We start from the raw sequence: 20,043 nt of genomic DNA, 5'->3' as shown, positions 1-20,043 counted from the left end.
CTTCCCGTGGGAGCATCTCCCTGCCCCGCCTTCTCCCTATAGAACCCTCCCACTGCGCAGCCCCTGGGGCCCCTCCTAGTTGCTGGCGGGCGCTGCCCACTCCTGAGTCACTCGAGAAAGCCAGTTACATCCCCCCTGCACCCAGGGCATTATGTCTGTCTTTGTATGAGGTAGACTCTATTTAGGGAAAAGATATTCTGGGCGTAATCACAGTTTGCTGTCCCCCCCTAAAAGCAGCGTGAACCCATATATCCCACTCCGGTTCAAGCCACAGTATTATTCACACCAGTCCCACAGAATCCCAGGTCTCTAGCACTCGTGTTAAATGAGCCAGTTGTATTTCAAATTTTGAGTAGAAAAATAACCTCCCTGTATTCTACCTGGAGAGAGAGGCACAGTGACTGATGAAATTCACTCAACAACAGGCTGCAGGGGTCAGACACCGTCTGTGCGCGGTCAGGGGGCGGGGAGCTCGCCCGCACCTGCCCCGTGTGGCTGGCGATGGCAGCTGTGCTCCGTGAGCGCGGGGATCAAAGGAGTGAGCCGACTCCCAGGGACAGCCCAACGACGTTATTCTTTCGAGCTTTAAAACTGGGAATTGTGCAGAGTGATGGGAAGGCCTGACTGTTTTAAAGGAAATGTGTACAGGAAAAGGTCATTCCTGCTTTGTGTTTTCTGTAAAGATTCCATGTGAATTCGATGAAGCTAGTGTATGGAGTCATTATAATAAAGCTTTCCCCCAGCTCCCCAGGGAGGTGAGTAATCTGCTCCCTTTATTACTAGCTGAACTCAAAGCTCCGGCCACGGCTACGTGAACCCATCCTTCTGTCGCGCACCGCCATCTCCGCCTGCGGGTCACCACTCCCAGGAGGCTCTGCCGGACAGAAAGTGGCCTATTACGAGGACAGTCCTTTACTCGGTCAAACGCACGCTCGCCCAGGAGGTCCCGAACACAGTCTGAGGCCCGCGAGATGACACGGCAGCCAACCCTCCCCCGCCCAGTGAGGCACAGTCACCTCCATCTTGTATAAAACCGCTGCTTGAATTCTCTGCTACTGTTAGATAGGCCCTTGTTCTGTAAACTGTCATTTTTAGACAGTCTCTTCTTCTATAAAATGCCTGTTTTAGTTTGAATAATAGAAAAAGATAAAAACTGTCTGACCTTGTAAGCCGGCCGTCTAACGTAATGGGTTAATACTGATAGCACTTCCCATGTTCTTATGCCACGTGTTTGTTCTTTATGTATCCAAGATCACAAACTGTCTGTAACAATAACTCACACAGAGCCCTTTGTAAAGCCTGCAGATAAAGAAGCTCAAAAGTATAAATACGGAAACTTCCTGTATGTGTTGTTCAGAGATTTGGAAGATACACTCTCCTAATGGATTGGCTCATTAAGGCGTCTTGTATCTCACTCGCTGATTTACAACACAACACCAGGCCCCTCCACACCGCCATCAGCACGACCCCGCACAAGCACACATCTGAGCTCTCTCCCGTCTTCCGGGTGTGGGGTCGCCCCCTCGCCTCCTCGTGCCGGTGACGCCCGCCCACCCGTGTCCAGGCTCACTCCCTGCACCCTCCCAGGAACCTCCTCGGTGCACCCAGCACCTGGTGCTGTCCTCAAACTCAGCTGGGATGGCCCCCCCCTCCCGAGGCCCCCCCTCCGTCTGGGCCCGGCTCTCCCTCCGCTGTGGCCATCACAGTGGCCATGGTAGCCTGGTCTCTGTCTGTCTCTCCAGAGCTCCCGCCGGGGAGGGTCACGCCGAAGTGCGTTCCGCCTCCCTCTGCTTCCTCTGTGCTTGGAAACAGCAGGTGCTCCAACGGCTGTTGGATTATGAAATACTGTATATATTGCAAATTTGCGTGGACTGCCTAAAAATAGTCACTTGATTGCGTTTCTGATGGGAAGTCTTGGGAGAAGAAAGGTCTTATGTTAAAGCATTTCATTAAAATGAGCATTGTTTTCACCTATTGCAGTGACTACTAAGAACACTGAAAAGCCATTACATTTTTATATTATCATTGGAGGCCCAGTGCACAAAAACTCATGCACTGGGAGGGGGGGGTCCCTCAGCCCAGCCTGTACCCACTCACAGTCTGGGAGCCCTTAGCAGCGGTTCTCAACCTGTGGGTTGCTAACAATGAAAATACATCCTGCATATCAGATATTTACATTACGATTCATAACAGTAGCAAAATTACAGTTATGAAGCAGCAATGAAAATAATTTTATGGTTGGGGGTCACCACAACATGAGGAACTGTATTAAAGGGTCACGGCATTAGGAAGGTTGAGAACCACTGTTAGGGGATATCCTACTGACGGCTTAGGCCCGCTCCCCCTTGGGAGGCGACCGGCAATCAGGGGAAGGCACTGCCCCCATCACCCTGCTGCTGCTGCCATTGCCGGCCCTCGCAGCCACTGCAGCTTTGTCCGGAAGGACGTCCAGAAGACGTCCGGTCTATCCAGCCTAATTAGCATATTACCCGTTTGTTAGTATAGATATTATCTGAAAATGTGGGTAATCAGCATAAGAAAGTGATGGGGATTACCAGCCACAGAGATGTCTAAGGTCACTGAGCCACCTCAATGCCAGTGCCGAGCCGTTTGAAAGAACCAGAAGCCAGAAAAGGGGCGGTGATGCCGTCACTTAATGTGAACAGGTGACTGTTCCAACTGGACCCACGTGAGCACAACCGAGGAGGCGCCTTTGCCACAGGCACCCACGGCTCACCGCCGTAACCGCCCTTACCGCCCGGAGTTGTTAGCGAACGGCCAAGCAGGAACAGCGGTGGGCGCTACCGGAGCCCGTCACCGGGCCTGGGAAAACAATGCAGTTTTTTCTGTAGATGTTGCATTAGTCTCAAAATACTTGCATAAAAGATGTTAAGAGCTTCCAGTCGTTTCACTCATATTTAGAAAATGTAAGAACTATAACAAAATTTTTGCTGATTGTATCTTCATGTCCGCGCTAAGACTTTGAAAACCAGTGAAGTGAGATAAGGGATTGGAAGTACCTTGTAAAATTGATTTTAAACATTCATCTCACTATTCAATTACGCACGGAGGTTATAGAAAATAAATGATTCATTATGTGGAGAAATAAAAATAGAGACAATTAATTATTAACTCAATATGAAGAGTCATGCCTCTGGCTCTGAATGAGAATAGAAGCAGCGCTAGAAAATCTCCCAGTCAGCAACGCAGCGAGGGGCTCAGCCTCCCTGTGGTTAAGAGTAACTCACACAGCCCAGCCAGTGTGGCTCAGTGGTTAAGCGTCGACCTATGAACCAGGAGGTCACAGTTCGATTCACGGTCGGGGCACATGCCCGTGTTACGGGCTCGATCCCCAGTAGGGGATTGTGCAGGAGGCAGCCGGTCCATGATTCTCTCTCCTCGTTGATGTTTCTATCTCCCTCTCCCTCTCCCTTCCTCTCTGAAATCAATTTAAAAAACACACAAAACGACTCATAGACAGAGAAATGAGAGGGCATGCACTCGGGGTAGCTGGAGCGGGTGCTGGACACCCACCCACGCCCTGAGAAATGGAGGGACCCCCTCAGCTGCTGGGAAGGCACGGACAGCCAGCCCCAAGCGCCAGTCCTTTCGGGAACAGCGTGGCTGAAAAGACCATTCTCACAGGCCGCGTCCATCTGCGTCCAGCACTGGTCAGCGCAGAGGCACCAGGCTGGGCCCTCGTCACAGCTCAGCAAGCGGGCAGGGCTCTGCGGGTAGCGGCCCCGGGCGGGGGCGGAGGAAGCTGTTACTGACACTGAATCAGGCCCCCTGCCCCCGCCCCCTTCCATGGCACTGACCACAGAGCGCGCCCCAGAATTCATCTTTTTTTTTTTTTTAAATCTTTTATTGATTTCAGAGAGGAAGGAAGAGGGAGGGAGAGATAGAAGCATCAATGATGAGAGAGAATCATGGATTGGCTGCCTCCTGCACGTCCCACACTGGGAATCGAGCCCGAAACCCGGGCCTGTGCCCTGACTGGGAATTGAACCATGACCTCCTGGTTCAGGGGTCAATGTTCAACCACTGAGCCACACAGGTCGGGCAACAGAATTCTTACTTTTTCCCACATGATGGGCTCTTACGCAGGGGCTGGGGTTGGAGAAGAAACCTGTGCTGCTCACAAGCACAGTGGCGAACACTGAAGAGCAAATGCGATGGGAGCACTGCATTTAAGTGGCACGATCAGTGGAGGTGACAGGGGCAGGGCTGGGAGCAGAAGCTGCTGTCGCTGACGGCTGATCCGCCAGTGATGCCACACACCGCGCACGGGCGGCTCCCACGGCCGAGGCCGGATCTGAGTTATTAACATGGAGCCGCCGCTAGCAGCCGGCAGGAGCCCGCCGGCCTGGAACTCCTGGTTTTCGCGCTGTCCTCCCTGCGAGCTGGTCCGCTTCCTTTCTGGGCACGAGGGGCTCCCCGTGGCCCTCAGGGCGGCCTGATGAGACGCCATCTGAAGTGCCTACGGCCACCCCGGACACCGGGAAGGGGCTCTTTCTGCCGAGTCCAGAGCAGGGCAGGGATCACACACTTCGCATGTCATGAATCCCAGTCCCTGGGGAAGGTACAGCGAGGCACGAGCGCTGGGCGTCTCGTCCTCGCCCCCCGAGGGTGTGGCTGGACTAAGGCCTCCCCCTTTCTTCCGCGCCCTCCAACCTCACGCAGCGCCTCCACGTGCCCGGTGCTCAGGTCCAGAGAAACACGAAAGTGGGGCCCCTGGCTCTAGGGACCTGCTGCCCTGGAGGCTGAGGGGGAGCCAGGCCACGGGAGGGCTCTGCGGATCGTGCCTGCCTGAGGGCCTGAGGGCCAGAGCTCCCTGCCGGGGCTGGGGCTTCCCGAGGCCACGTCTGTGCTGACAGAGCGCAGTGGGAAGCGCGTCGTTTTAGGGCTCGCGGCGCTGACAGTGAAATGCTGACGCGACCAACGCGGGACGTTTTGCTGCGTGTGAACCTCCTCATGTACGAGTGAGTCAGAACCAAATAACCGGGTCATTCAGGGACTCCACGCTGAAGCAAGTTATTAAAATAAGACGTATTCTCAGCCTGTAATTCACTAAAAAACAATTACTAGGTAAAGCTCCTCTTAGAGTGTAGAGTGCAGTACACACACTAAGTACACCCGGCATTTACGACATTTGCTCGCAGACCCATCCGAGCTATCTAGTCTGAACTAAGAGCAGTTCTGAGAGGCACTTTCCTCGGATCACGGAGTTTGAGGAAAGCAGTGCCCACACGTCACGTGTGGAATGGTGAGTCTATCTCTGTCGAAGCAAAGCAAGCACAACAGTGCTCACCGTGACAACGAAGAGCCCATGAGGTGAGATCAACAGCCGCCTGCGATCTCAAACCCAACCTCAGCTCCACACGCACCGTTAACACACGGAGACAGACGCCGCCGTGCAAGCAGCAGGCCCGACAGTGACTCATCGTCCCCCGTCCACCTCCCGCCCCGTGCCCCGTGCCCTGGGCGAGCCGATGGTGCTGGGAGAGCACAGCCTATTTATAGGTCACGCGGAGACGGTCCTGCAAGGAGGAGAGGGCTCACCTTCCTCTCTAAGGTCAGAGGGCCGTGCAGGAGGCCCCGAACATCCTCTTCTGACACTCAAGCCCCACTAGGTCAGGTCAGAGCCTGCGACGCTGCGGCAGACAGGAACCAAGTACAAGGAGAGGATGGGGCGGAGGGGCGCCCCCGGAGGCTCCGCAAGCTTATCCTGTTCTACTCCAGTCCCACGGAGTCTCACGGATCCCCCAGCCAGAGCCGCGAAGGAGAGAGAGCGGGGCCAGCGGCGTCATTAAAGTCTACATTACAACCCAAACCTTCAGAAACCAGCCCCAGTTCCCATGTCAGCTCAGTGCTGTCCATTCGTGGTAAAGATGGACAGGAATTAACATTCACCGTTGGGGTTTGTTAGTACCTGGGAAACCCTATATAATAGAAGTAAAACATCCGATTTTTATTATTGCACAGTCAGTAGGAGCTCAGAATTTAGGGAAACCAAAGGCTGTTTAAAAATAAAGTTTCTCTTCCAGAGTTCTATTAATAAAAATATTCATTTCAAAATGCCGTCAAAAACGCCGAGTTTCAAACACTCCCTCCCACTTAGGCCGAAATGCCGCGTTCCTGTGCGTCCATGGTCAGCGGCCACGCCTGGGGCCAGGTGAAAGCACATCTGTCCCCAGCTGCAGGCCAGGCGTGCGAAGTCCCACCTGAAACACAACCTGCTTGTAGCTGTCGCACAGCCTCGGGCCCGGCTGCCCCAGGCGCTGGGTGTGTGAGGAACGTGCACACCCACAGTGTCCTCCCTTCCGCGGTGCGCGTGGCAGTGGCAGGAACACCCGCGCGTCCTTCCCATTTTCTGACGCATATTGGGGGGGAGGGGACGGGCGGAGGGCGGTCTGCCTTCGCCTCTGGAGCTACTCCGAGCAAACACTTCGCAAAGTCACAGCAAGGGCAGGGCGGCCGCTGGCGCTGAGGAAATGTCGGTCCCGGCAGGCAGGAGACACGCACAGTGAGTTATTCACAATGACAGCCTCACTTCGCTCAGAAGCCGCTGCAAACAGCAGGCAGTGCTGCTTCCTTCTCTGAGGAGCCAGGAGCGGGTGGGGGCGGGGGGCGGGGGGGAGACAGAGCACCTGACAGCCATCAGGACGAGAGGGAGCCTCCAATTTCAAACCGTGAAACTGGCAGGAGGAAGACGGAGCCCAGGGCTGGGGCAGCTGGATGGGGCCTGGCTGAGGAGCGGGGCTGAGCAGGGGCGCTCCCAGCTCGTGATTACGATGCGTCCCCCCTGCAGGCGCTGGTGTCCCAGCATCGGTGTCTGAGTGGGAGTCAAGCCCAGAGGTCGCGTGCATTTGCAAGAGACGCAGCGATGCCCGTGGACAGGAGAGAAGTGGAGGATGGGGAGGAGGGGGACTAAAGCATCAGGGTTCCCCACGCCATAAAGGTACCCGGCTTGGACTGTCACCAGGGCACAGCTGAGAGGCCGAGGAGAGGGGACAGCAGAGGCCAGGGCAGGGCAGCGAGGAGCCCGGAGCCACGTGGGGAAGGCCGAGGTCAGCCCCTCGCAGGCGGGTGCCAGCGGGACCCGGGGCGGAGAGCCGGGGCGAGGCCTGTCACCGCGTGCGCAGGCTCCAGATGGCAGCCCATCCAGAGGGTGCGGAGGGGCCCCGAGGTCCCTGAGCACAGAAGTCACAGGACTCCTTTGCGTCGGGTGGTGTGAGTGGGACGGGAGCCTCGTCAACCGTGTTCAGGGTCCGAGCGCGCTCCAACGCTCCTGGCGCCTCCTCAGCCACAGCCAGGCCCGGGGAGACCCGTCAGAGCAGGCGCACAGTGGGCGGCCTGACTGCAGCTGCTGCACCGCTGTCCACAGCACCCACGCGCCCAACACTAACGACAGAGGAACAGGCAGCCCTCTCGGTCCTCTCGCCGCATCCCTAGCGTCCCTGCAGACGTGCGGAGGAGCGAGGAGGTGGCAGGAAGCAGAGGCCGGCACAGGAAAGGGCTGAGTGAATACCAGCATCTAAACACTTCCTGGGAAGCCACTGCCCGTGTGGGGACAGGCGTGAAGCTCAGACGTGGCCCCGACCTCTCCCACCACCTGCACCCGAGGGAGGAAATCTGAACCGCCCGCTGCTGTCGCCCGTGTTCGACGGCTCTGCGTTCGCGTGGCCCACTTCCGTCAGCTGGGACTCTCCAGTGCCGGTCATTTATAAAAGCCCGAGTAGGACCAAGGCAATCTGCTACTAAGGAGAAAATATTAACTTGATTCGGGCTGCCTCCTCTGTTCCTGTCCCTGAAATAAATGAGACACTGAGCAAGGTCACCGAGGCAATCACGCCCCCAAATAACTCAGCTCCTTCCTGACAGGAGAGACTTCACCCACGGGCGGCCTCCGCTCAGAATGCTAATCGCGAAGGTGCCGCTGCTCCTTCCCATGCGCCCGATGGCGCCCGGCCCCGGAGAGCCCTGCCCACGCCCGGGACAGCCTGCCTGCCAGACCCCGTGTTGGTGAGCACATCAGAGGGAGCGCCCTGCCCATGCCCGGGACAGCCTGCCCGCCAGACCCCGTGTCGGTGAGCACATCAGAGGGAGCGCCCTGCCCACCACGTGCAGGTCCTGCAGGCTCCGGCGGGCGGGACCCAGGACGGGAAGGAGGAGCCCTCGCATCAGCTCCTAAGTGTCCCCTCCCCCAGATCAGGTGTGCAGGCTCCTGACAGGCTGCTCAGCGGGCAGGAGGTGCTCCCGGGGCAGGTTAACTGGCACCGCTATTAATAGAGAATAAATGCAGTGAGAACGAGGGAAGGGTAAGGGGAGTGACACCTTTAAGTGAATTTTCACAGAGGCCCACGTTTTACTTTCGTTCTTTAAGGAAAACGCGCTAAGACACCTCAGTACACACTTTCCATCAGATCAGGTCCTGCTCCCGTGAGCCCCGATGTGAGGCGGGCAGGCCCTGCCAGGGGTCACCGGCCTCAGGGCGCCTGCTTTCAGCGCACGTGCTCTCCGTGTCAGAAAGCACAGTGACGACCGGACGCAATGCTTTATGGGCTGTCGGGGAGCGCGGGTGAGCAAGGTTAAGTGCAGGTACGGATAACAGGTGCTAGCAGTTATGAAACAGGCGAGGAGGATGCTGCCACCAGACGTGCTCAGGAATACACACGTGTGAGGGTCAGAGAAGGTGCAGGCTGCTCACGAGCAGCATCCCCGTCCCTCTGCCTCCCCGGTGCCCCTTCCTTGTCGGGAACCGCGGGGGACAGCGGAAACACTGCGGCTGGAGCTCACAGCCCGCTCCGTCTTCCCGATAACGATCAGCTATTATTTACAGCAGAATTTGAATCGGTTCAAACCAAATGCATTTAGAAGGGATTTGTAAGATAGTCTTATGAGATCTTAGGGGTTGAAATGGTTTAATTTGTATTTTTTAGAAAAATGGACAGAATTCTTTAAAAACAAAAGTCTCCATTATCGTCTACATCTGCTCAGATAAAGTCCCCACAGCCACAGTCCTAAGCTTTGCATGTGACCCTGAGACGCTCCGTGTGGGAAAGCTACATATTGATGCGGCCCGCAAACAACAGCACCTGCTCATCGCAGCCCTGCTTCCCCCGCGCAGCCATGTCACCGACCTCCTCACGTTCGTTCAGCACTTAAACATATGATTAGAAAGTGCTTGCTAAGAACATAGGAAATACGGCCTCACAACGCTTTGGCCGTCCAAAAGAGGGAGTTTACACGGACGTGCAGCTCACCTGCTGTGAAATCTTCAGTCAGGTCGATGAATGCGTGAGAATGTGGAATTCGCATTTTACTTTTAGTGGTCAATGCAGGGTGCCAGGATAAATTCCTAGGAACAACAATACAAAGATTTTCTTAAGTCAAACATCAAATGAGCATTGTTTTAAAACAAACAAACAAACAAACAAAGAATCGGTGCATGCAGACGTGTAAAAATTTTTATTTCCTTTATTTAGCTGTTTCACATAACCTAAGCTTCCCCATCTTACATTCTCGCTAGCAATGCAGGAGGGTTCCAATATCTCCATTTCTTTGCCAACACTTATTACTGTCCATTTGTTTTATTATAACTATCCGGTGCTCACTGGCCATTTGTATATCTTCTTGGGAGAAGTGTCTACTCAAAGCCGTTGCCTGTTTGAAAATTGGGTTATTTACTGCTTTCCGTTTGAGTTGTAAGAGTTCTTTATAAAGACTGAATCCTAGATCTTCATTTAATGTGTGACTTGCCAATGTCTATTTTTTCTTTCTTGCTTGTCCTTTGGTGTCATATATAAGAATTCATTTCCAAATCCAAGGTCATGAAGTTTTACTGCAATGCTTTCTTCTGAGAGTTTTATAGTTTTAGCTCTTACATTTATAGAACTTTTCTAAATACAAGAAAAAATGGTTATGTTTTTTCCTAGACTGTAGTAATGGTTACCTTTTATGAATATTAATTTTAAAGTTTAAGCCATGCAGAAGAATGAATTTAAGACTCTACCTCAAACCATATAACAAAAATTAACTCAAAATGGATCCAAGAGCTAAAACTAGAAAACTCTTAAAAAAACAGTGATAAACCTTCATGACCTTAGATTTGGAAATGGATTCTTAGGCATGACACCAAAATAACAAGCAATAAAAGAAAAACTAGATGAACTGGATTAATCAAAATTAAAAACTTTTGTACATAAGACATCTCATCTCTGATAAGGCTCTGGTACCCAGACTACATCAACAACTCTTACAGCTCAACATCAGAAAGACAAACAACCTAATTTAAAAACGGCCCCGGCCTAGCCATTTCTCCTAAGAAGACATACAAATGGCTGCCCAGCCAACAAAAGATGCTTAGCATCATCCGTCAGTGAGGAAACGCACATCAAAACCAGTGAGCAACGGCTCCCAGGCCGGGGATGGCATCAGCAAAAGCCAGGAGTATGACGTGGTGCAGCGCCTGTGGAAACAGGTCGGCATCCCTCAAAGCTCAGACACAGACTCACACAGGGCCCTGCCTCTCCACACGAGGCACCTACCCGCAGAACTGAGGGGAGCACGCTTACGTGAGAGCGTCCCCCCCAGGTCCTCATCGGCAGGCATTCCCGTCCGCAAGGCCCCACGCCAATCAGCCTCCTGCAAAAGGCCTTGCTCTCCTCTAACGGCGCTGTGGTTTGCGTTGCAGCCACTGGAGGAACCTTCTCTTTGAGGGGTGAGCCCCTCCAGGCACCCTGACCCCTAGCTTTGTGCCTGCGAGGCCTAACCAGGACCTGCCCAGATGCTGGCGCCCCGAGTCAGAGGCTTCAGTAGCACCTCCCACTCTGCTTCTAGTTAGAATTTGCTCCCCCCCATTATGTCCCAGCGCCCATGGAAGTACAGACACGTCATCTCTGAAGAGCAATTTAAGGCTCATTAAGTCCAACTTAATTGTCCACACAGTATCCACTGGCTGTGCCGCAAACAAGGTTTGCTTGTGAATTCAGCTTTGATGTGTTTGGAGAGTGGAGAGGAACAATTGCTAATCTGTGCTTGGCAGTGGGAGCCTGGGAGAGAGAATACGCATTCATCAGGAGGGATTTTTCTGCAGAGTAACTTCTTCCCAATGACCCCCGTATACACTCTTTTTAGCACACGTCAGGCTTCGGCTGTAAGCTGAACGTGGCAGGAAAAACAAAACCCAGCACTACCCGCACACCCTAATTTTATTATTTTAAGCAAAACCCCATGATATAAGGTTATGATGAATTTTATAAATTGAGAAACTGTATTTAGCATTTGTTGTAAGGTAATTCAATGCCAGGCATTCACGCCGTGTTCTTTCAGACTACACACGGTTAGAAATGCTTAGAATAATTTCAATTAAGTTCAATTGAATACTGGCTGGTTCACTTCTTTCTTTCTAAGATAGGCCATGCATTCATCGGTCCTTTAAACTCTAAGCGTTCAGGTATTTTTAGTTACTAACAAAATAATCAGACTCAGGTAGAGATTCTATGACAAGTTTAACCCAAAAGTCATTTCAGAAGCGCTTCCTGGTGTTTCCAACAAACTTGTAATTATAGGCCAAACTGAGTTAAAAACAGGCTTTTAGGAAGTTGAGCTTAATGCGGTTAATCATGGGTCTGTGATTAATTACTATCAGCACAGCTATTGATCTCATTGCCCATAGAATTTTCTACAGGTCTGCTTTAAAGTAAGCTACAACTAGAATTTTGGAAAACTTCAAATAACCGGTGATATTTTTCCTAGGAACTATTTGACAAAAATGTGCATTTCAAATGAAGAATTGAGAATAGTGATAAGGCAAGAGTAATAAAGAGGTGATGGGCCATATCCAGTAGAAAGATGTTTTATCTGAGCCTTCCGTTGTTTTAAAAGTTTTGAATTCACTGCTAAAGCTTAAGTAAAAAGTCAGGTTTCACCTACAAACCTGGATTTCCAGCTTCCCTGGGAACAGCAGGCCTGACCACCCCTGGCAAGCGCCCGCAGGCAGCGGCTTCCTCCCTTCGCTTCCTCCTGGGCCCCTCAGACGTCTGAGTTGGAAACTCCTCACGAACATTAACTGTGATCTTGCTCCCTGAACATTTCACATGAATCCTGCGGGCCCTCGCAGTGTTAACGTGGATATGCGTTGCCTGTCCTCTGCTGTGCCACATGGACACCTCTGACAGGCGGTTACCTGACCCTCACATGTATGCAGGGCCCATGCACCACGCTGCTGTGCTGCATGTTCATGGTTGAGAATGGAATACAGACACAGCTGTTTATCAGAATCAAATGGTTTAACATGTTATAGTTCAAAATAGAATTCATTTTTCCTTCTACCTTCAGTGCGGCTCTTTGTACTCAAGGTTTTTCAGTAATAAGAGCAGACACGGTAGTTCTCAAGCAACTGTGCTCACATAAGCTATAATCTCATCCGTGCTCAACTCCATTGGAAGGCCAAGGTCGCAGGTATAAGCTATTCTGATTACAAAGGAAGAAACAGCCGCAATGAAAGTGGGCAGTGCTGAGCCGGGTTGGGTGTATGGGTTGACATTTCTTGATCTCTGTAGAAAATTCCAATTATTAGCTTTTCCCCCCACGGGAAGCATACTCATGTCAAGGTGTTCTGATTTGTGGGCCTCATCACCCTTAATCTCAAAGAACAGCATTTATCAAAGAATCCATTTAAATGTAATTAATGTCAACCACAGCTTTTGGTTGCCTATGGTAACTGCTCTTTGAAGTGCCTGCTAGTCCACCCACTCTCCCCCGATCAGCCTATGCCGAATTATCATTGTTCAAGATAGCCGAGTGAGGGCACCGCCTAGGCGATGGGTCTGGCATGAAGATGGGTCTAGCTGAGACTCTAGCATGCTTCTCCAAGCTGCCTCGGTCTTCTTTTTTATTTAATATCCTCACCTGAGGATATTTTTCACTGATTTTAAGAGAGAGCTGGGAGGGTGGAGAGAAAGAGAGGAACATTGATGTGAAAGAGGCACATCAATTGGTTGCCTCCCACACTTACTGACCAGGGCTGGGGTTTGAGCCTGCAACCGAGGTATGTGCCCTTGACCAGAATCGAACCCAGGACCCTTCAGTCCAGGGGCTGATGCTCTATCCACTGAGCCACACCAGCCGTGGCAGCCTCATTCTTTAGCCCACCGGCCCTCACACATTTCTGCTCAGACAGGCTCTAAAAGAATTTTGAAAATCTGTGTGCCCTTGAACACAGATTTAAATTCATTTCTAAGAAATGTAACCTAAATATTTTCATCAGCCTAGATAGCTACAAAATAGGAAATCTTCAAATCTACTAGAATTGTTGAGATTTTAAAATAAAACGATTACTCTTAAAAATGCATCCAGTGGAATATAACTGCCATGCTGAGTTGCTACGGGGACCGCCATCCACACACAAACATGGCACGCTCCTCTTCAATTGCGACCGTTCCCTCTATCCTTGACGTTGTGCCTCCATCCCACTTCCTTACAGAACTTCATCATGATGGAAAAGTTTCTATATCTGAAGTCTTCTTAGCGACCACTTGATCCTATGTCTCTGAAGAAATGCAGGTCTACAAGTCAGTATGTCAATTAAAATTGGTATCTAAGTGGTTTTGTTTATGTATCCAAGTGTTTAAAATAAACCTGAGGTTATTTTAACTACGTGTACAGTTGCTAAGAACACACATTATACAGCTGGATCACGTACTAAGCCAAAGGTGAAACTGTACGGGAAATGGGTATTTGTAAGAGCCGAGGGGAGCTTTAACATGGATTGGCTCATGTGTCCTATGGCACCGCTAGGGCGGGACAGGATCAGCAGTCTACACCCGCTCTTCGCCCTCACAGACTAGGTGCTAAGAAATCCTGTTCATATGTCCTATTAAAATCTCCCTGGGAATATAATACTAAGAAATTATTCTTATTTTGTTAGGTCTGATATACTGTAATTATGTATTTTTTTAAATCCTTATTTTTTAGAGCTATATACTCAAACGTGTATAGATTACTGTGGGGAGCAGCTACAGTGTTTGGACAAGTTCAAGCCTTGGACTGAGTAGTGGGCACAGTCCTCTCGTGGCCGCGTGCAAGTCCCAGCTTGGAGGGCAGAGCCCTCCCAGCACAATCACAGCCAACAGCTGTAGTTGTGAGCTTGAACCTGTGGTCTGAACACATGGCCCCACGTGCCTGTGTGATAGAGTTCAGGTGCATGTAATTGAGTGGGACTGAAACCCACGAGAATGTTGTAAACATCTTGGTCACGCCCTTACTTTGCCTCGTGGCATCTGCTATAGAATAAAGACACGGCTGTGGGCGCTGGCGCTGTCTCTCCACCTGAGAGGGCAGCATCCCACCGAGACCCAGCTTCCATTCTCTTGTCTGTCTTTTCTAATCCTTCACCGTCCCCTCTCAGCGTCACTGAACCAGGCTGAGCTGGTGCGGCACATAAGGCGCCCTGGGGCTGAGTATGCCATAGCCGTGCCAGCTCGCCACAGCTTACACATGTCTGGGGAGGGAGCTAGAAGTGAATGAGCTAAGACTGGTCAGGCGTTGATGATGACAGCTGGATGACGGGTGCGTTACGCACCAATTCATGGCTGTCCTCTCCCCCTGCGCATACGTTTCAAGTTTTCCGTATTAAAAGCAAAAAGGGAACTGCAGAGCTGACGTAGCTTCGGGTTCAGTGTGGGGAAAATGTCTGCCCTGTAATCAATCCGCAGAGCCAGGCCTCACTGTCTCACCAGCCTCCGAAAGAAAGTTATTTCTGTCTGAAGGAGTCTGACCGCATTTCTCCAGTTCACGTAAATGTGTGAATATGCATCTCAAGGAAGATTATAAAAACTGCCGAGCCAAGGACAGGCTACAGAGCGTAGGGCAGATCACCCAAAGCAGCCAATGTTAAAATAATGACACCAGCAGGAGGGACTGACAATTATTAAGTTTTTTTTAATCCTCGCCTGAGGATACCCTCCTCCCCTGACTCATTTCTAGAGAGAGTGGAAGCGAGGTAGGAGAGGGAGAGAGAGAGAGAGAGAAGCATGGACTGGCTGCCTCCCGCACATCCCCCGACTAGGGCGGGGATCAAACCTGCCACCGAAGTGCGTGCCCTCGACAGGGAACCGACCCGAAGCCCTTTGGTGTATGGGCCCCGCTCTGACCACTCAGTGAACCAGCCAGGGCCAGAACCAGTTCTAAAAGCCATAGTTTTTCATGAATCATCAGAAAGGCAAAATCTAATATAGAATTCACAAGGAAATAAGCTATGCGACTATCACATGATATTCTAGGTAGGTTTCCGTAGACCCAGGAGAAAGCCCATGAAGATTCTAGACAGGCTCCTGTGCAGTCCCAGCAACAGGCAAACTCGCAGGCCTCGCCGTGGCAGGACTGGCCTCGCTGTGGCAGGAGTGGCCTGTGCAGCCCCCAACCCCCACCCTCCACAGCTCCTGGCCACCAAGGCAGGTCCCACAACCCCACACACATGAGGCTCCTGGCCACCAAGGCAGGTCCCACAACCCCACACACATGAGGCTCCTGGCCACCAAGGCAGGTCCCACAACCCCACACACATGAGGCTCCTGGCCACCAAGGCAGGTTCCACAACCCCACACACATGAGGCTCCTGGCCACCAAGGCAGGTTCCATCCGCCCGCCCCCTCCCCATCCCTCCCCGCGCGGACACACACACACATGGCTGCTGGCGAAGCCAAAGCAGGACCTCCCTCCACTGGCCTGTTAACCAGGGTTCTCTTCCAGGCGCTTTTCAAAGCCTGGGGGGTAAAAAGTCTCTGGTTCAGGATTCACAGCAAGTCAAAGGTCACCATGAACAGCAGCAAGACACCCACGTTCTTGACTGCAAACCTTTGGGAAAAGTGACAGGAAGTGTGACAGCTTCTCTTCATCACCTTGAATTTTAACAACTGACTCATCTGCGTGCCTGTGAATCACATCTCAAAACCTAACCATAAAAATACGCGGCTTCTCCAAAGCACAGAAGGAGCCGCCACTGATTTCCAAGCCCCTGGGCAGGTGATGGGTCCAGGGAAGTGTGTGTGCTGGGAAGGCAAGAGTAAATACTGCACTCTGTCCTCAGGAACCAAAATGTGGCTTCATTAGCAAAATCCCTCTTAGCGGTTTTGTGATCAGATACAAGAGAAAGTAGCCAAGTGGAACAGGCTAGTAGTGAAAAGTGCCTTGTCATGAACTCTGTGTTAGGACAGCTCTATTTTAAGCCTAGAGGAACTGTAATGAAGATCTTAGAGCTGGCCCGGCCGGCGTGGCTCAGGGGTTGAGCACTGACCTGTGAGCCAGGAGATCATGGTTTGATTCCCGGTCAGGGCGCAGGCCCAAGTTGCGGGCTTGATCCCCACTGTGGGGTGTGCAGGAGGCAGCTGATCCATGACTCTCATCATTGATGTTTCTATCTCTCTGTCCCTCTCCCTTCCTCTCTGAAATCAATAAAAATATATATATATAAACGATCTTAGAATTGCAAGGCTCCAGATGGTTTCTCCCGAGAACAGCTGCTGGGACGGGAAGAGTCCTCGCACACCACTGGTCAAGGAGAGAGTGTACACGGAAGAGCCCCAGGACGAGGGAGGGCTGTTTACTCTGATAGGCAGTCATTGCTCACTGAACAAATACAAGGAAAAGGAAGGCCGTGCATCCCTGAGCCTGGGCGCTGAGGCGGAGAATCAGGCTCCATCCAATGACCCAGCCTGCACACGGCCCCGGGGCCTGGATGTGGCTGCTCTCCACAGAGCACACTTGCAGCCCCAGCCGGACGCCCGGGAGCGCTCACGCGGACCAGACGCCCTTTCCGCGTCTTTCCCACCAAGGATTTCCAGTGGCTAACGCAATCGGCTCACACAGACACAGTCCCCGTAGGGCTGACACCTACACTGAATTACACGGTAATAAGCATGTCGTTTACTCACCCTCCTAACAGAATCTGTGGCTGGCTGGCTTCATGCGTGACGCCAAACACATCAGGAATTAAATCACCATTGAAGCTGAAAAGAAAACAGGAGGCAGCGATTTTATCCAATTCTCAACCGTGGCTTTAGAAGGAAAGGACGCCCGGGAGGGGGGGAGACATCAGGATGCTCACAGCATCTGCTGTGGTCCAGGCAGGTCAGCAGAAGGGACAGGGTCAGCTCCAGGCAAAGGGTGTAGCTGTGGTCACCAGACGCTCCGGCCCCCCTGCCGTGGCCACGAGGAGAGCACGTGTCTCAGGGTCCGGCTGCACACAGGGGTGCAGGGTGAGCAGGACTAAACCGGTGCTCTAGACCCTGGGGCTGCCGTCACCTCTGCCTGACCGTGTCCATCCCCGAGGGACACGGAGACGCCACTTACTGCAGAACCTGACCCAACCCGTTCAGTCGATGGACTTAGGAGAAATAACCGGCTGGTATCCAAGTGGCCAAAGTGGCCGCTGCGTGTTGCGATAACAATGAGAACATGCAGCAATGGAAGAAACCAAGCTGAGTGCCGTAAGGAGATCAGTCCATGGGTTTACAGAGCTCTGAGGGCCACTGACCTATTGATGTTATGACTGTGACTTTAATAACTATGAAAGGACAGAGTGGCCATATGCTGCCTGTCCCCCAAATGATCTCTACCGCATTCCTGAAATCCCTGAAATCTGTATTAATTTTATCCCTGTATGAGTCTGTATTGAGGAAATAAGTGAGAACATTAAGGAAGAGCTGTAAAAAAGGACAAAAGTTTCTCCTAAATATAAAAACCCGTGTAAATTGCTGGAGGAAACCCTGTACTCTGGCTATCCATCCATGAAGTAACAGTTTTACCCAAAAGCAGTTCTCTTAATTCTCTGATTAATGACATGGCTGGAATTATCATGGATCCGTAACAGACACCATCAAAACTACTGAAACAGAAAGAAAACACAAATCCCCTCTTCTTTCAAAAATACCGAATTTCATTTTCCTCTTTCCTCCATCATGGCAAATAAACATATCACTGGGAGCCCCTATTGGCTTTAAAGGGAGAATGAATTTAGTGTCACTACTACTTAGCCAAGTAGTTTTTAAAAAATATATATTTTTATGATTTCAGAGAAGGAGAGGGAGAGAGAATCATGGACCGGCTGCTTCCTGCACGCCCCCCACTGGGGATGGAGCCCACAACCCAGGCCTGTGCCCTGACAGGGAATCGAACCGTGACCTCCTGGTTCCTAGGTCGATGCTCAACTGCTGAGCCACACTGGTTGGGCAGCAAAGTAGTTTTTTATGTGAAAAATTTTATTTTATGTTTGTAAGTTTAAAGTGACTCAAAGGGAAGCAAATGCATACTTACTCCATAATCAAAGGTTCATCTTGAAAAGTCCTGTTGAGCATGGTCATGTTATTAGGATCTGTAAAGAAAGCAAACACATAAACACAGGCCCTGTGGATTACCTTTCATATCCACCCATAGGACAAAGATAGTCTTTCAATTATTTTCAAGATTCATCTCTAACGAATTCCAACTGTTACCATTACGGAGACACTATAAACAGAACTCAAACCGACAGCCCGTTTGTAAAGACAAACCACTGGGCGAGTTCACGCCACAGTGACGACCGGCCTGACACCAACTTGCACTGGCGCTTCCCTCGACCCACCACGCGGGCCTCCTCCTTCAGGTCCGTGCTGACGGGCTGAATCTGCAGCACGAGAGTCCTGTCTACACCCCCATGTGACGGAAAACACGACGGCGCCCCTCCAGGAACAAAGCTGTCTGCTTCGCTACGATGACCTGGCTTCAGATAAGACTGGAGGTCTGGAGGGGACATGGTCTGACTCTCAACCCTGCTCCATCCTGGCAGTGCCTCCCTGGGCAGCCTTTCTTAGTCAGCCTGGCACCTGAAACCTGGAGGTAAGCATGAGCCTTGCCCACTGGGTGCACTGGGAGTTCCGGAAGGCAGGCGTGCGGGGACGCTGTGGCCTGCACGTCTTCTCGGGTCTGATCACTGAACTGTGAGTCCCCAGAGGCCGGTGCAGGGCACCCAGTTTGTGGGGAGAATCACAGCGGGCGTGCACAGGGGCATCCTGGCAGGTGCTGTGCAAATGGCCACTTTCTGATGGTGAAGAGGCAGTCGCTTCCTTGCCGGCTTTGGGGATTGTTCCAGAAAGTTCAGCCTACGGTGTGCTCTTCATCCATCAAAACCCTCTAATAAATCTCTCTTCATAAGCTATCCAGACTGAATTGTTTTCTGGAACTGACCTCAGAACAGGTCTAGGTTGAGAATGAAAAATCAGAAAATGGACTTTTTTTTTTTACACAATCACTGACACTCAAGAACTGCAATTCTTTTAAAAAATTTGACTTCAGAACAAACTTTTTGCTACATAAAAATACCCTTTCCTATCCAATGGTAAATAGTAAAAACTCCTAAGACAAATTCACCTAATGTTTGATTTTTCCCCCAGAAGATGACAGCGCTTAATCCACCGTCGACATGATTTTTGGGGAGATACGTCAGCAGGACGTCCATCTGCGAGTCTCCGTCGTAATCCCCCGGCACCACACCTGTGATCAGTGCACTGTGATTCCTGCAAGAGAAAAGACACCTTATAGTTATCCCACACCAGATACTCCCAATGCAAAAGCTATAATTTCACAGAACCGGTTTATCTCATTCTCTTCTCAGTATCTCATCATCCCTCATGGACGCAGGCCCCTTTGGTCTACAGAAGAATTCAGGATGAATGCAGAGTGGTTTTAAGAAACAAGACCATGACCAGCCCGTGTGGCTCAGGGGTTGAGCATAGAGGCAAGAAGCAAGAGGCCACTGATTTGATTCCCGGTCAGGGCACAGGCCTGGGTTGCGGGCTCGATCCCCTGTGTGGGGCGTGCAGGAGGCAGCCGGTCCATGATTCTCTCCAATCACTGATGTTTCTCTCTCTCTCCCACTCCTTTCTTCTCTGAAATCAATAAAGATATATTTTTAAAATAGAAAATGAGGACAGAAATCACTGATCTTTTCTCCAGTGCAAAGGACTCCCTCCCTTTACCTCCCCCCTCCTCCCTCCCCCTCCT

The 20,043-nt window shown here is 51.5% G+C and overlaps 1 protein-coding gene across 3 annotated transcripts in view; it reads right to left on the bottom strand.

Annotated features, from left to right (window-relative positions):
- Positions 1-20,043, bottom strand: part of ITFG1 (integrin alpha FG-GAP repeat containing 1) — a 46,549-nt gene that overhangs the window by 23,604 nt on the left and 2,902 nt on the right. For 2 of the 3 annotated variants that reach the window (XR_009448929.1, XM_059668120.1), the window contains exons 3-6: positions 19,411-19,556; positions 18,319-18,376; positions 16,938-17,012; positions 9,267-9,361 (exon numbers count right to left, since the gene is read on the bottom strand). Coding sequence is in view for 2 of the 3 variants with exons in the window: in XM_059668120.1 (XP_059524103.1) it covers positions 9,267-9,361; positions 16,938-17,012; positions 18,319-18,376; positions 19,411-19,556 (374 nt within the window). In the remaining variant the exon portion in view is untranslated. The remainder of the gene's footprint in view (positions 1-9,266; positions 9,362-16,937; positions 17,013-18,318; positions 18,377-19,410; positions 19,557-20,043) is intronic. The other variant, XM_059668121.1, reaches the window with a different exon arrangement.

This window comes from Myotis daubentonii, chromosome 15 (genome assembly GCF_963259705.1).
Source record: "Myotis daubentonii chromosome 15, mMyoDau2.1, whole genome shotgun sequence".
NCBI classification, from domain to species: domain Eukaryota; kingdom Metazoa; phylum Chordata; class Mammalia; order Chiroptera; family Vespertilionidae; genus Myotis; species Myotis daubentonii.
This window is presented reverse-complemented; position numbering and strand designations above follow the sequence as displayed.